We start from the raw sequence: 14,550 nt of genomic DNA on the forward strand, positions 1-14,550 counted from the left end.
GCCTGGTCAAAGCTCTTCTCTGTCCTGGCACCCCAATGGTTGAACAAGCTTCCCCCAAATGTCAGGACAGCGGAGTGCCTTTCTGAAATAAATCACACGGCAACCCACCACCCCTCCACTTGTCTTTTCCTACTATCCCAACTAGCACTGACTTTGCTGATAACTTCTTTATTCGTGGACAAATGTACTACTACTGTGATATGTTGTTGTCTCACCTAGATACAGTATCTTAAGATGAATGCACTAACTGTACGTCGCTCTGGATACAAGTGTCTGTTAAATGACAAAAATGTCAAATGGAGAGAGAGCGAGAAAAATCCACAGCCAAGACTTGTAAAATTCACCGTTAACATTCTGAATCAGTAGTGCCATATAATGAGGCATTTATTTTGACTAAACCATTGGGACCCTTTCCAATGATGAGCTTCCTGAGCTACAGTACACTATATTAGGTACAAGATAGAAGTCAAAGATCTCACAACTTTACAGATAAACAGAATTACATTTTGTCTGAAAGTTCTACACTGAATAAAAATATGAACGCAACATGTAAAGTCCTATGTTTCATGATCTGAAATTAGATCCCGGAAATGTTCCATTTGCAACAAAATATTATTTCTCTCACATGTTGTGGACAAATGTGTTTACATCCCTGCCAAGATAATCCATCCACCTGACAGGTGTGGCATATCAAGAAGCTGATTAAACAGCATGATCATTACACATGTGCACCTTGTGCTGGGGACAATAAAAGGCCACTCTAAAATGTGCAGTTTTGTCACACAACACAATACCACAGATGTCTCAAGTTTTGAGGGAGAGTGCAATTGGCATGCCGACTGCAGGAATGTCCACCAGAGCTGTGTGCGAAGGAGTATTTCTGTCAGTAACAAAGCCCTTTTGTGGGGAAAAATGAATTCTGATTGGCTGGCCAACCATGGCCAGTCATGTTAAATCCATAGATTAGGGCCTAATGAATTTCCTTGTATGTAACTGTAACTCAGCAAAATCTTATAAACGCAACATCCAACAATTTCTATTGTTGCTCAGTATACAAAAGAAAGTAAAGCTTTGATCAACCTGACTAGCTGTCCATAAACAGTCATCCACAGTAGCATATGATTTCCCCTGCAAGATCTTTCCCTCAGCAGTGAAACCGCACGAGAGGTTTGTGTGCTTACCGACCTCCTGACCACCTACAGTTTAAAGCCAACAACACACACCTGTTACATGGACATTAGGCACTATTGGAAATGTATCATGGGTGGCCTGTGTGTGTGTGTGTGTGTGTGTGTGTGTGTGTGTGTGTGTGTGTGTGTGTGTGTGTGTGTGTGTGTGTGTGTGTGTGTGTGTGTGTGTGTGTGTGTGTGTGAGAGAGAGAGAGATCTGGGAGGACTGCAAAGTTAATGATGTAGTATGTTGTGTGTTTGAGCGTGCAGTATGTGTTTTGGAGCATACAGTGTGTGTGTGTGTGTATTCTACCATTTGTGATGTGTGTTCAGCCTCACACATGTTTACGTCTCCCTCTGTGTAAACCATTAAATATCTCATCCCCACTCTGACCCCTATAACTCCTCTTTATGGTTTTTCCACATGGCCTATCCTGTACGCGGGGGCTTTACTTTGGACCGCACCATGTTTGTTCTGGGGGCCCTTACACTCCACAGCTAACACCACGTCCCAAACCACATTGACGGAACACAGGAACAGAGGACGGCCGGAGAACGGTCACAGCGGTCGAACTAGGTCAAATGAGTTCCAAACCCGTTCCAGGTGGTTCAAACTAGGTCAAATGAGTTCCAAACCCGTTCCAGGTGGTTCAAACCAGGTCAAATGAGTTCCGAACCCGTTCCAGGTGGTTCAAACCAGGTCAAATGAGTTCCGAACCCATTCCAGGTGGTTCAAACTAGGTCAAATGAGTTCCAAACCTGTTCCAGGTGGTTCAAACTAGGTCAAATGAGTTCCGAACCCGTTCCAGGTGGTTCAAACCAGGTCAAATGAGTTCCGAACCCATTCCAGGTGGTTCAAACTAGGTCAAATGAGTTCCAAACCTGTTCCAGGCGGTTCAAACTAGGTCAAATCCGTTTAAAATGGTCAACAACATCGTAACAAATCACGAAACCCCAGTTCCAGTCCAGTTCAAACCAATTCTATTGGTCAGGTGTTAGGATATATTTGATGTATTCCTGGCATTGGGTTAATCCTCACTTTTACAGCCCTAGCAACAATTTACTTCCTGGTTCCTACCATATGAAGGATCTCACCTGCCTCAACATCCTCAGATGAGAGACAGAGAGAGACAGACAGAGACAAAAAGAAAGAGAGAACAACAGAGAGCCATAGACAGAGACAAAAAGAGAGAGAGAGAGAGAGAGAGAGAGAGACAGACAGACAGACAGACAGACAGACAGACAGACAGACAGACAAAAATAAAGCGAGAGAGAGACAGAGACAAAAAGAAAGAGAGAGACAGAGAAAGAGAGAGACAGAGAAAGAGAGAGAGAGAGAGAGACAGACAGACAAAGAAAGCGAGAGAAACAGAAAGACAAAAAAGAAAGCGAGAGAGACAGAGAGAGAGACAGAGACAAAAAGAAAGTGACAGAGACAGAGAGAGAAAGCGAGAGAGACAGAGAGAGAAAGCGAGAAAGACAGAGAGAGAGAGACAGAGACTAAAATAAAGTGAGAGAGAGAGACAGAGAGAGACAGAGAGAGAAAGTGAGAGAGAGACAGAGAGAGACAGAGAGAGAAAGTGAGAGAGAGACAGAGAGAGACAGAGAGAGAGAGCGAGAGAGACAGAGAGAGAGAGACAGAGAGAGAGAGCGAGAGAGAGACAGAGAGAGAGAGCGAGAGAGACAGAGAGAGAGAGACAGAGAGAGAGAGACAGAGACAAAAAGAAAGTGAGAGATAGACAAGAATAGAGTTTCTACATGTTTCTGTGTTAGCATGGTTCAGACCACATCTCTTTTCACGACTCACTACCCATGCAGGCCATTCATCACACAGAGATCAGGAAACAACAACACAGACACACCTACTGGGGTTACTACCATGCACACACACGCATACACACACGCACACGCATGTGCACACACACAAACCTGGATAACGAACAATGTCAAATAAAAGCACTTCACAGCTGATGATTTTAGAGACAACTATGAAAGGTGGAAATCCAACTCTCATTGGGTTTTAAAAGGGCACCATAAAACTGACGTGTATTTGGTTTGGGCTTGTGTGTTGTGACATGGTTTAGCCCTGCCACATACTGAGACCTGGTGTGTGTGACATGGTTTAGCCCTGCCACATACTGAGACCTGGTGTGTGTGACATGGTTTGGGGTTATGTGTTGTGACATGGTTTAGGGTTGTGTGTGTGACATGGTTTAGGGTTGTGTGTGTGACATGGTTTGGGGTTGTGTGTGTGACATGGTTTGGGGTTGTGTGTGTGACATGGTTTGGGGTTGTGTGTTGTGACATGGTTTGGGGTTGTGTGTTGTGACATGGTTTGGGGTTGTGTGTTGTGTGTGTGACATGGTTTGGGGTTGCCAGGGTTTATGAGTGCTCCACCACAAACACAGTCGCTGGCCCTGCCACATACTGAGACCCGGTGTTGTGACATGGTTTGAGTGGCGGGTGTTTTCCTGTTTCCCCCTATGGCTGTGCCGGTGACCAGGTGTTGTGACATGGTTTGAGTGGCGGGTGTTTTCCTGTTTCCCCCCCTGGCTGTGCCGGTGACCTAGCGGACAAGTCGGCTCCTGCCGGCTCCTTTGTGGAGGCCAGTTGCACAGGTGGGACTCATTTTCACACTGTGATTTATCAACATGGTCGCAGCACGCGGCTCAGAGTGGGTCTACCCATAGCCCCCACTGCTGAACACAACAGAGCCACTGCTCTGCAGGCATCAGGGACGGGATCAACTCCAGTTTTAGCCGGTTTACAAAGACAGCGTGGTAAAACGCTGCATTGAGTCATTATTGTTGTACCTTTTCAAAGTAAAACTGTGATACTAACTCTTCAGCAAACAGTGGTACACCCCTCTCTGAATTCTCCAATACAGCTCTGCTACCTGCCACTCTCTCATATGCTAGTTAAATATGCAGGAGGGCCGTGTGACTGGTTACCTGATCTGCAGGTGCACTGTTTCAGCACTACACTGACCTCAGCAGGACAGATAACACACCTATTACAGGGTTACATTTCCACTGCACCCTCCACAATGCTGTGCTTAAACACACACACAGACACACGTTTTTCCATTCCCACAGAGGAAAACCAGAAGATGGATTCAATCAACCCCATTTAGGAGCGGTCCTTAATTTTGACGGACTGACAAATGCACTTCCATTCTTCCATTCCATTCTATTATGTCTTCCTTGATTCTCTACTTCCCTCAAATCAACACTGCATTGTCTGTTCTCTCTAGCCATCTCTTCTTTTCCATACCAGGGTGGCTGCCTGTCTGTGGGTCTGTGGCCCTCCCTTTACCCCTCCTGCCCTGAGTGAGTCAGTATCATGAGTGTCAGCCTCTATGGAACCTGGCTGTGAGGCATTGACCCACTCTGATAAAGCTGGAGGGCTTTGACCCACTCTGATAGAGCTGGAGGGCATTGACCAACTCTGATAAAGCTGGAGGGCTTTGATCCACTCTGATAGAGCTGGAGGGCTTTGACCCACTCTGATAGAGCTGGAGGGCTTTGATCCACTCTGATAGAGCTGGAGGGCTTTGACCCACTCTGATCAAGCTGGAGGGCTTTGATCCACTCTGATAGAGCTGGAGGGCATTGATCCACTCTGATAGAGCTGGAGGGCTTTAATCTACTCTGATAGAGTTGGAGGGCTTTGATCCACTCTGGTAGAGCTGGAGGGCATTGATCCACTCTGATAGAGCTGGATGGCTTTGACCCACTCTGATAAAGCTGGAGGGCATTGATCCACTCTGATTGAGCTGGAGGGCTTTGATCCACTCTGGTAGAGCTGGAGGGCTTTGATCCACTCTGGTAGAGCTGGAGGGCTTTGATCCACTCTGATAGAGCTGGAGGGCATTGATCCACTCTGATAGAGCTGGAGGGCTTTGATCCAATCTGATAGAACTGGAGGGCTTTGATCCACTCTGATAGAGCTGGAGGGCTTTGATCCACTCTGATAGAGCTGGAGGGCATTGATCCACTCTGATAGAGCTGGAGGGCTTTGATCCAATCTGATAGAAATGGAGGGCTTTGATCCACTCTGATAGAGCTGGAGGGCTTTGACCCACTCTGATAGAGCCTGAGGGCTTTGACCCACTCTGATAGAGCTGGAGGGCTTTGACCCACTCTGATAGAGCTGGAGGGCTTTTATCCACTCTGATAGAGCTGGAGGGCTTTGATCCACTCTGATAGAGCTGGAGGGCTTTGATCCACTCTGATAGAGCTGGAGGGGTTTGATCCACTCTGATAGAGCTGGGGGGCTTTGATCCACTCTGATAGAGCTGGGGGGCAAGATAAACTCATGGCCACGTGGACAGAGAAGGATATAGAGATGGGGTTAACTGACTGACAGTGTGTGTGGTGTGTGAGATCAGGGCTGACAGATCCCATTATGGCCATCCATATCCCAGCAGCCTCTCATGTTAGAGTGAAGTGTCAAATGCATTACATCCAATTATATATTGACCCTCTGTCAAACACACAATCTCACACCCACGCACTGATAGTAAATAATTCTAAAGATCCCCACCAGAGGGCAATGCCTCCCCTATTTCAATGTTAATTCCTGTCCTAGAGCGTAAATGATCGTTTAGGTTCCACCTCAGAAGAATGCTACCTGAACTGGGTGTGGGAACATTGTGCTGATCTCCATATGGGGTGGACCAATAACAACAAGTAGGGCACTGACAGCAGTCAGTGTAGCTAGCATGCTAAACTTATCTAGCTAGCTAATGTTATTTGCTGTTGCGACACCATATTCAAAAGATTAGCCAACTGGCTAGGTTATGGCTGGTTCTGGAGCTGGAATTGTCATAAACATTTGGTGAAAACTTTGCCACAGATGGATAGGGGAAACCAGTATATTTGACTTTGCCATCTTACATAAATTGTGGCCACAAATCCGCCATAGAAAAATAAAGAATCAGATGAAGCTTTGGTAATATGGGTAGCGTAACTATTGAACATGATGGACTAGAGAAGCGGTTTTCTACATTGTAATGGACACGGTGCTACTTTGGTAGGCTGTTGGCAATGCCAAGTCAGCCCCATGCTCATGCCATGGTTCTCACAGCTTGGGGAAGTAATGACTTTTCTTATGATGAACACTGAAAATGGTATGTAACAACAGCACATCAGACATGAAACAGCAATACTAATGTAACAACAGCACATCAGACATGAAACAGCAATACTAATGTAACAACAGCACATCAGACATGAAACAGCAATACTAATGTAACAACAGCACATCAGACATGAAACAGCAATACTAATGTAACAACAGCACATCAGACATGAAACAGCAATACTAATGTAACAACAGCACATCAGACATGAAACAGCAATACTAATGTAACAACAGCACATCAGACATAAAACAGCAATACTAATGTAACAACAGCACATCAGACATGAAACAGCAATACTAATGTAACAACAGCACATCAGACATGAAACAGCAATACTAATGTAACAACAGCACATTAGACATGAAACAGCAATACTAATGTAACAACAGCACATCAGACATGAAACAGCAATACTAATGTAACAACAGCACATCAGACATGAAACAGCAATACTAATGTAACAACAGCACATCAGACATGAAACAGCAATACTAATGTAACAACAGCACATCAGACATGAAACAGCAATACTAATGTAACAACAGCACATCAGACATGAAACAGCAATACTAATGTAACAACAGCACATCAGACATGAAACAGCAATACTAATGTAACAACAGCACATCAGACATGAAACAGCAATACTAATGTAACAACAGCACATCAGACATGAAACAGCAATACTAATGTAACAACAGCACATCAGACATGAAACAGCAATACTAATGTAACAACAGCACATCAGACATGAAACAGCAATACTAATGTAACAACAGCACATCAGACATGAAACAGCAATACTAATGTAACAACAGCACATCAGACATGAAACAGCAATACTAATGTAACAACAGCACATCAGACATAAAACAGCAATACTAATGTAACAACAGCACATCAGACATGAAACAGCAATACTAATGTAACAACAGCACATCAGACATGAAACAGCAATACTAATGTAACAACAGCACATCAGACATGAAACAGCAATACTAATGTAACAACAGTACATCAGACATGAAACAGCAATACTAATGTAACAACAGCACATCAGACATGAAACAGCAATACTAATGTAACAACAGCACATCAGACATGAAACAGCAATACTAATGTAACAACAGCACATCAGACATGAAACAGCAATACTAATGTAACAACAGCACATCAGACATGAAACAGCAATACTAATGTAACAACAGCACATCAGACATGAAACAGCAATACAAATGTAACAACACCACAACAAAATAAATAAACGTGGAAGTTTATTTTGCGGGTGCTTTTTCATAATAGGATAGATACTTGGTTTTCTAGTGTGGTCAAAACCATTCATCTTGGGGCCACGGGGGGAGCAGGGTTCTAAAATGCAATATTCCACGCAATTTTACTATGTGATATTGGATTTTGGAGCCCCGCTCCCCCTGTCACCCCAAGATGAATGGTTTTGGCCACGCTATATATACAGACTAACTAAAAAATAAGAGAAAAGTATTCATCAGAAACTCTTTGCTGGTGTTTCTGATTAATAAACAATGCAATGCTGGTGGGTGGTAAGTTTAAAATAAAACCCAGCCCTGAAGAAATGTAGACTGAAAATTATTAGCATGTCATCTCATAGGGAAAAACAATGCATTGACACGGATTTCCCACTTCATACTTTGACTAACATTATGACTTATTGACTTAAATCGTTGTGCAACATCATGGGTGAGCTATGGGCATCGTCTTTCAGCTCCAGCTCTTGTGGGCGTTTAAGTATGATGTATTCAGCTCACCCTTACGCCAAAATTCCTTGCACATGTATAGACTATTAGCCCTAATTTCGTCCCAAATTGCTTCCTGTAATGAAGAGTGGACATCGTTAGTGAGCCGCTCTCCGCTGCTGCGCACAAAGACATCTAAAGTATCGCTTCCAACTCCACAGAAGTTTGGAGAAAAATGCTAACCTTCCCCCTCCTCACCCCCCACCTTATAAAATCATTAGACCCACAGACTTCAAAGACAGAGAGATGAAAACACTGCCAGTCTCCCTCAGCCTCCCTCAGTTTCTCTCCTGCCAAGTCGCTCAAGATTTACTTAGAAATTGGACGTTGGTCCATGTCCCGAGGACATCCAGAGATACCTTTAAACCCCGCCACTAGGGGCAACAGTGAGCGCTATTACCATTGAATAGGCTTGGGTTTTGCTATGGTGTTGTGGTCCAGTACCAGACACTCGTTTCATTTGTTGGGGTTTCAAGCCTTAACTGGGGGAGGAGCCGCATGAAGAAGGAGGAGTGACAGTCGCAACTATGGGTGTCCAAATCACATCCACATTTTGACATTAGGAGCAACTTCGAAATTGAACGTTTGGAGAAACGTGGATAAACGTCAGAATCTGAAGTCAAATTGATCAACTCGTGAGCTTGTTGCTCTTTCTCCCAGACAGACCCAATGCACTAGGCCAGACAGACTACATGGAAGGCCCTGACTAGGTAAGATCTGCACAGGGCTCTCTCTCCCTAGCCTGCCAGCCTGTGTGTGTGTGTGCGCAGTATTTTAAACACTCTCACCTCGGTCTGCAGTGTGGTAGAGCGTTGCTCCTTGGCGCTGAGTGATTCTTTGAGCACCTCTATGTGCTGTTTGCAGTCTGAGTTCTGGTTGGTCAGAGCATCCAGTTTGGTCTGTAGCGCCTGCATCTCTGATTCCTTCTTATTCAGCTCCTGCTTCTGCTGGTCTACCTGTCAGTCACAACACACACACGTTAAACCATAATTAAATTCCTTAGCAATTCTGAATGGAACAAAACCGAAAGCTCCTCAAAGACCTATTACACACAACTCAAACCCAGAACACATCAGACCAACACATAGAACACATCAGACCAACACATAGAACACATCAGACCAACACATAGAACACATCAGACCAACACATAGAACACATCAGACCAACACATAGAACACATCAAACCAACACATAGAACACATCAGACCAACACATAGAACACATCAGACCAACACATAGAACACACACCTTCAGAGGACTGACGGGGGATATATGGAAAATAATGCTGATACAACATGAAGCTCAGGTTTGGTTGAGAGGTCAAATGTTTGTATTTTCTGCTCCAGAGAAAATATAGAATATCTTAGGTCAAAGTTTGGTAATTCTTCTCGCACTGTCAATTTGTGGATGTGACACATATCCTCCAACCTCCACAATCACCTTGGAGACGTTGTTGAGTACATATATACAATGTGGTGGGCAAACGTGGACGCGCACACTCTCCAACACACACAGAGGGCCAAAAAATGATTCATCCTCTAGAAGACTAGAAATGTTTCTCTATACAAGACACACTCCTACTACTACAGGCCCCATGGAAACAACAGTCTAAACACCCAAACTGAGACAAGGAAAAACACTCATAGGGGGAGAAAAATAGTTCTGAGAAGTTGTATTGCACACAAATATCTGCAAGATTACTGATCGTTTTTGAAATTGTGTAATTGAAGGGAAAGAGCTGAAAGAACAGCACAGAATAACCACTAAGGAAATCAAATGGACCAGTTCGTATTTTGTCCCCCCTCTGTGTTTTTTCTGCGAGTGGGCTAGCTATGCGCACAAAGATTGTCATCTTCACTCCAGTGCCAAAAATGTGAGAGGTTGATTTCTGAGGGAGATTTGTTAATTGTGGTGCTCGGCGGGGAGCATGTCATGACTTTAGAATTCTGAGAGGGATAGAGAAAGCTGGGCCAACCACAAACGGGGATAGAGATGGAGAGAGATAGATAGATGGAGAGAGAGAGAGAGAGAGAGAGAGAGAGGGATAGGGAAAGCTGGGCCAACCACAGACAGGGATAGAGATGGAGAGAGAGAGATAGATGGAGAGAGAGAGAGAGAGAGAGAGAGAGAGAGAGAGAGAGGCAAAGCTGGGCCAACCACAGACGGGGATAGAGATGGAGAGAGAGAGATAGATGGAGAGAGAGAGAGAGAGAGAGAGAGGGATAGGCAAAGCTGGGCCAACCACAGACGGGGATAGAGATGGAGAGAGAGAGATAGATGGAGAGAGAGAGAGAGAGAGAGAGAGAGAGAGATAGGCAAAGCTGGGCCAACCACAGACGGGGATAGAGATGGAGAGAGAGAGATAGATGGAGAGAGAGAGAGAGATGGCGAGAGAGAGAGAGAGGGGGGAGAGAGGCGGAAAGATAGAGAGAGAGAGAAACAGGAAAAAAGAGAGAGAAGAGTAGAATGGGAGATATGAGAGAAGAGAGCGAGGTAAGACGGAGAGTGGAGGGGAAAGAAAGGGAAACAGAAAGCGGAGTGTGTAATGGAGATGGGGAGAAGAGTAAAGAGAGAAAAAGAAACGGGAGAGATATGAACGAGAGAAGGTAAAAGAGGGGTACTTCTGCTGAGTGGTCAGCTATCCAGGGCGGCTGGGAGAGGAGGAAGGTGGGGTGGGTGTCCAAGTGTGGTGGGGGGCCCCCGGCCCTGGAGGAGCCCAGGCCCACTGACACACGGCCTGATACCTACGGAGAAAAAACAACCACTAAGCTACACGCCATCACTACCTTACACTGGTCTAGCATCACTAAGCTACACGCCATCACTACCTTACACTGGCCTAGCATCACTAAGCTACACGCCATCACTACCTTACACTAACCTAGCATCACTAAGCTACACACCATCACTACCTTACACTGACCTAGCATCACTAAGCTACACGCCATCACTACCTTACACTGGCCTAGCATCACTAAGCTACACACCATCACTACCTTACACTAACCTAGCATCACTAAGCTACACACCATCACTACCTTACACTGACCTAGCATCACTAAGCTACACACCATCACTACCTTACACTGACCTAGCATCACTAAGCTACACGCCATCACTACCTTACACTGGCCTAGCATCACTAAGCTACACGCCATCACTACCTTACACTGGCCTAGCATCACTAAGCTACACACCATCACTACCTTACACTGACCTAGCATCACTAAGCTACACACCATCACTACCTTACACTAACCTAGCATCACTAAGCTACACACCATCACTACCTTACACTGACCTAGCATCACTAAGCTACACACCATCACTACCTTACACTGACCTAGCATCACTAAGCTACACACCATCACTACCTTACACTGACCTAGCATCACTAACCTACTTTAGTGAAGCATCTTGCACTGCGATGCAGTGCCTTAGACCACTGTGCCACTCGAGAGCCCAATTTGCCCCTTATTATTTTCTAAATTATTCAAGCTCTGTCAAATTGGTTGTTGATAATTGCCAGACAACAATTTTCAGGTCATAGAATTTCAAGCATATTTAAGTAAAGATTGTAACTTAGAACTGTCTTCTTGGTAAGCAACTCCAGTGTAGATTTCACTGTCTTCTTGGTATGCAACTCCAGTGTAGATTTCACTGTCTTCTTGGTATGCAACTCCAGTGTAGATTTCACTGTCTTCTTGGTAAGCAACTCCAGTGTAGATTTCACTGTCTTCTTGGTAAGCAACTCCAGTGTAGATTTCACTGTCTTCTTGGTAAGCAACTCCAGTGTAGATTTCACTGTCTTCTTGGTAAGCAACTCCAGTGTAGATTTCACTGTCTTCTTGGTAAGCAACTCCAGTGTAGATTTCACTGTCTTCTTGGTAAGCAACTCCAGTGTAGATTTCACTGTCTTCTTGGTAAGCAACTCCAGTGTAGATTTCACTGTCTTCTTGGTAAGCAACTCCAGTGTAGATTTCACTGTCTTCTTGGTATGCAACTCCAGTGTAGATTTCACTGTCTTCTTGGTAAGCAACTCCAGTGTAGATTTCACTGTCTTCTTGGTAAGCAACTCCAGTGTAGATTTCACTGTCTTCTTGGTAAGCAACTCCAGTGTAGATTTCACTGTCTTCTTGGTAAGCAACTCCAGTGTAGATTTCACTGTCTTCTTGGTAAGCAACTCCAGTGTAGATTTCACTGTCTTCTTGGTATGCAACTCCAGTGTAGATTTCACTGTCTTCTTGGTAAACAACTCCAGTGTAGATTTCACTGTCTTCTTGGTAAGCAACTCCAGTGTAGATTTCACTGTCTTCTTGGTAAACAAATCCAGTGTAGATTTCACTGTCTTCTTGGTAAGCAACTCCAGTGTAGATTTCACTGTCTTCTTGGTAAGCAACTCCAGTGTAGATTTTTTAAGGTTATTGTCCTGCTGAAAGGTGAATTCATCGCCCAGTGTCTGGTGGAAAGCAGACAACCAGGTTTTCTAGGATTTTGCCTGTGCTTATTTCCATTCCGTTTCTTTTTTATCCTGAAAAACTCCCCAGTCTATTACAAGTCAATTACAAGCATACCCATAACATCATGCAGCCACCACCATGAGTAAAAATATGGAGAGTGGTACTCAATAATGTCTTGTATTGGATTTGACCCAAACCTAACACTTTGTATTCAGGAAAAAAAAAGTAAATTGTTATGCCACATTTTTGGCAGTATTACTTTAGTGCCTTGTTGCAAACAGGATGCATGTTTTGGAATATTTTCTATTCAGTACAGGTTTCCTTCTTTTCACTCTGTCAATTATGTTAGTATTGTGGAGTAACTACAATGTTGTTGACCCATCCACAGCCATTAAACTCTAACTGTTTTAAAATCACCAAAATCCCTGAGCAGTTTCCTTCCTCTCTGGCAACTGTAAGGAAGGACGCCTGTACTCTTATCTTTGTAGTGACTGGGTGTATTGATACAGAATCCATAGTGTAATAAATAACTTCAGCATGCTCAAAAGGATGTTCAATGTCTGCTTTTTTATCCATCTACCAACAGATGCCCTTCTTTGCGAGGCATTTGAAAACATCCTTAGCCTTTGTGGTTGAATCTGTGTTTGAGGGACATTACAGATAATTTTATGTTTGGGGTACAGAGATGATGTAGTCATTCAAAAATCAAGTTAATAAGTATTATTGTACACAGAATCCATGCAACTTATTATGTGACCTGTCAAGTAAATCTTTACTCCTGGACTTATTTAGGTTTGCCATGACAAAGGGGTTGACTACTTATTTACTCAAGACATTTCATGGCTTCATTTGTAATTAATTTTGAATACTTAAAAAAATACATAATTCCACTTTGACATTATGGGGTATTGTGTGTAGGCCAGTGACACAACATCTCAATTGAATCCATTTTAAATTCAGGCTGTAACACAACAAAAATGTGGAAAAAGTCAAGGGCTGTGAATACTTTCTGAAGGCACTGTACACAGGATAGTATACTACTAGGTCAGGCCTGGTGGGGGCTTTGACCCAGATAAACAGCCCAGTGAAGAGCAGAGGAAACCAAAGACCCAGAGAGGCTGTCCTGTCCCTTCATCAGAGCAGCCTGTCCTCCTCTTATCAATGTCCCCCTATTTGACTCCTCCTCAGCTCACCACCAACCTGCCACGCGCTGAAAGACCATGTCCCAGGGAGATACTGTAGATGAGGGATACATGTGATAAATATGACTGTGTGTGTGTGTGTGTGTGTGTGTGTGTGTGTGTGTGTGTGTGTGTGTGTGTGTGTGTGTGTGTGTGTGTGTGTGTGTGTGTGTGTGTGTGTGTGTGTGTGTGTGTGTGTGTGTGTGTGTGCGTGCGTGTGTGCGTGTGTGTGCGTGTGTGTGTGTGTGTGTGTGTGTGTGTGTGTGTGTGTGTGTGTAGAAAGACGAGGCGTCTGACACCAAACTCCAACCGTCAGTATGATGTATATCATTCCAGGTCAGTCTTCATGAGGAGAGAGCTCCTTCCTCTGCTGTTGTTAGCTCATAGCCGTCTGTCAAAGCCCCATTCATAAAAACATCCCTTTATGATTGCATCAGAAACTTCCCCAATGCACTGTCAAATGGGGCTACAAAGACCCCCATTAACAAATCAAACAAACATTTTCAGATGAAACGCTACTCATCGACCTCGGGCCATCACAGACACTCACACAGAGCTCTGAAACCCAACTCTGATGTTATTAAACCACTAGCCTTTCATATACCTCCATTCATCACCACATAAAGCAATTAGAGCGGACGTTCCCATTCAAAGAAATGCTTTATGTTGACTCACCGGTGGAATATTGGATGTACCATTTAGAGTACAGTATTATTACTGATGCTTGCAGTTTACTGGACAGCGTGGGTGAGTGTGTAGGTATGAATAAACCATTAGAGAGCGCTTGCACCAGAGAAATTGAACCTTGCTCTTATAAAA

General features: G+C 44.1%; 1 protein-coding gene across 1 annotated transcript in view; it reads right to left on the bottom strand.

Moving 5' to 3' along the window:
- The window catches only part of LOC139367367 (ELKS/Rab6-interacting/CAST family member 1-like), a 341,621-nt gene that overhangs the window by 278,189 nt on the left and 48,882 nt on the right, over positions 1-14,550 (bottom strand). The window contains exons 5-6 of the mRNA XM_071105566.1: positions 10,712-10,834; positions 8,876-9,043 (exon numbers count right to left, since the gene is read on the bottom strand). Coding sequence (XP_070961667.1) covers positions 8,876-9,043; positions 10,712-10,834 — 291 coding nt within the window. The remainder of the gene's footprint in view (positions 1-8,875; positions 9,044-10,711; positions 10,835-14,550) is intronic.

The sequence above is a fragment of the Oncorhynchus clarkii genome, chromosome 16, assembly GCF_045791955.1.
Source record: "Oncorhynchus clarkii lewisi isolate Uvic-CL-2024 chromosome 16, UVic_Ocla_1.0, whole genome shotgun sequence".
In the NCBI taxonomy this organism is placed as follows: Eukaryota; Metazoa; Chordata; class Actinopteri; order Salmoniformes; family Salmonidae; genus Oncorhynchus; species Oncorhynchus clarkii.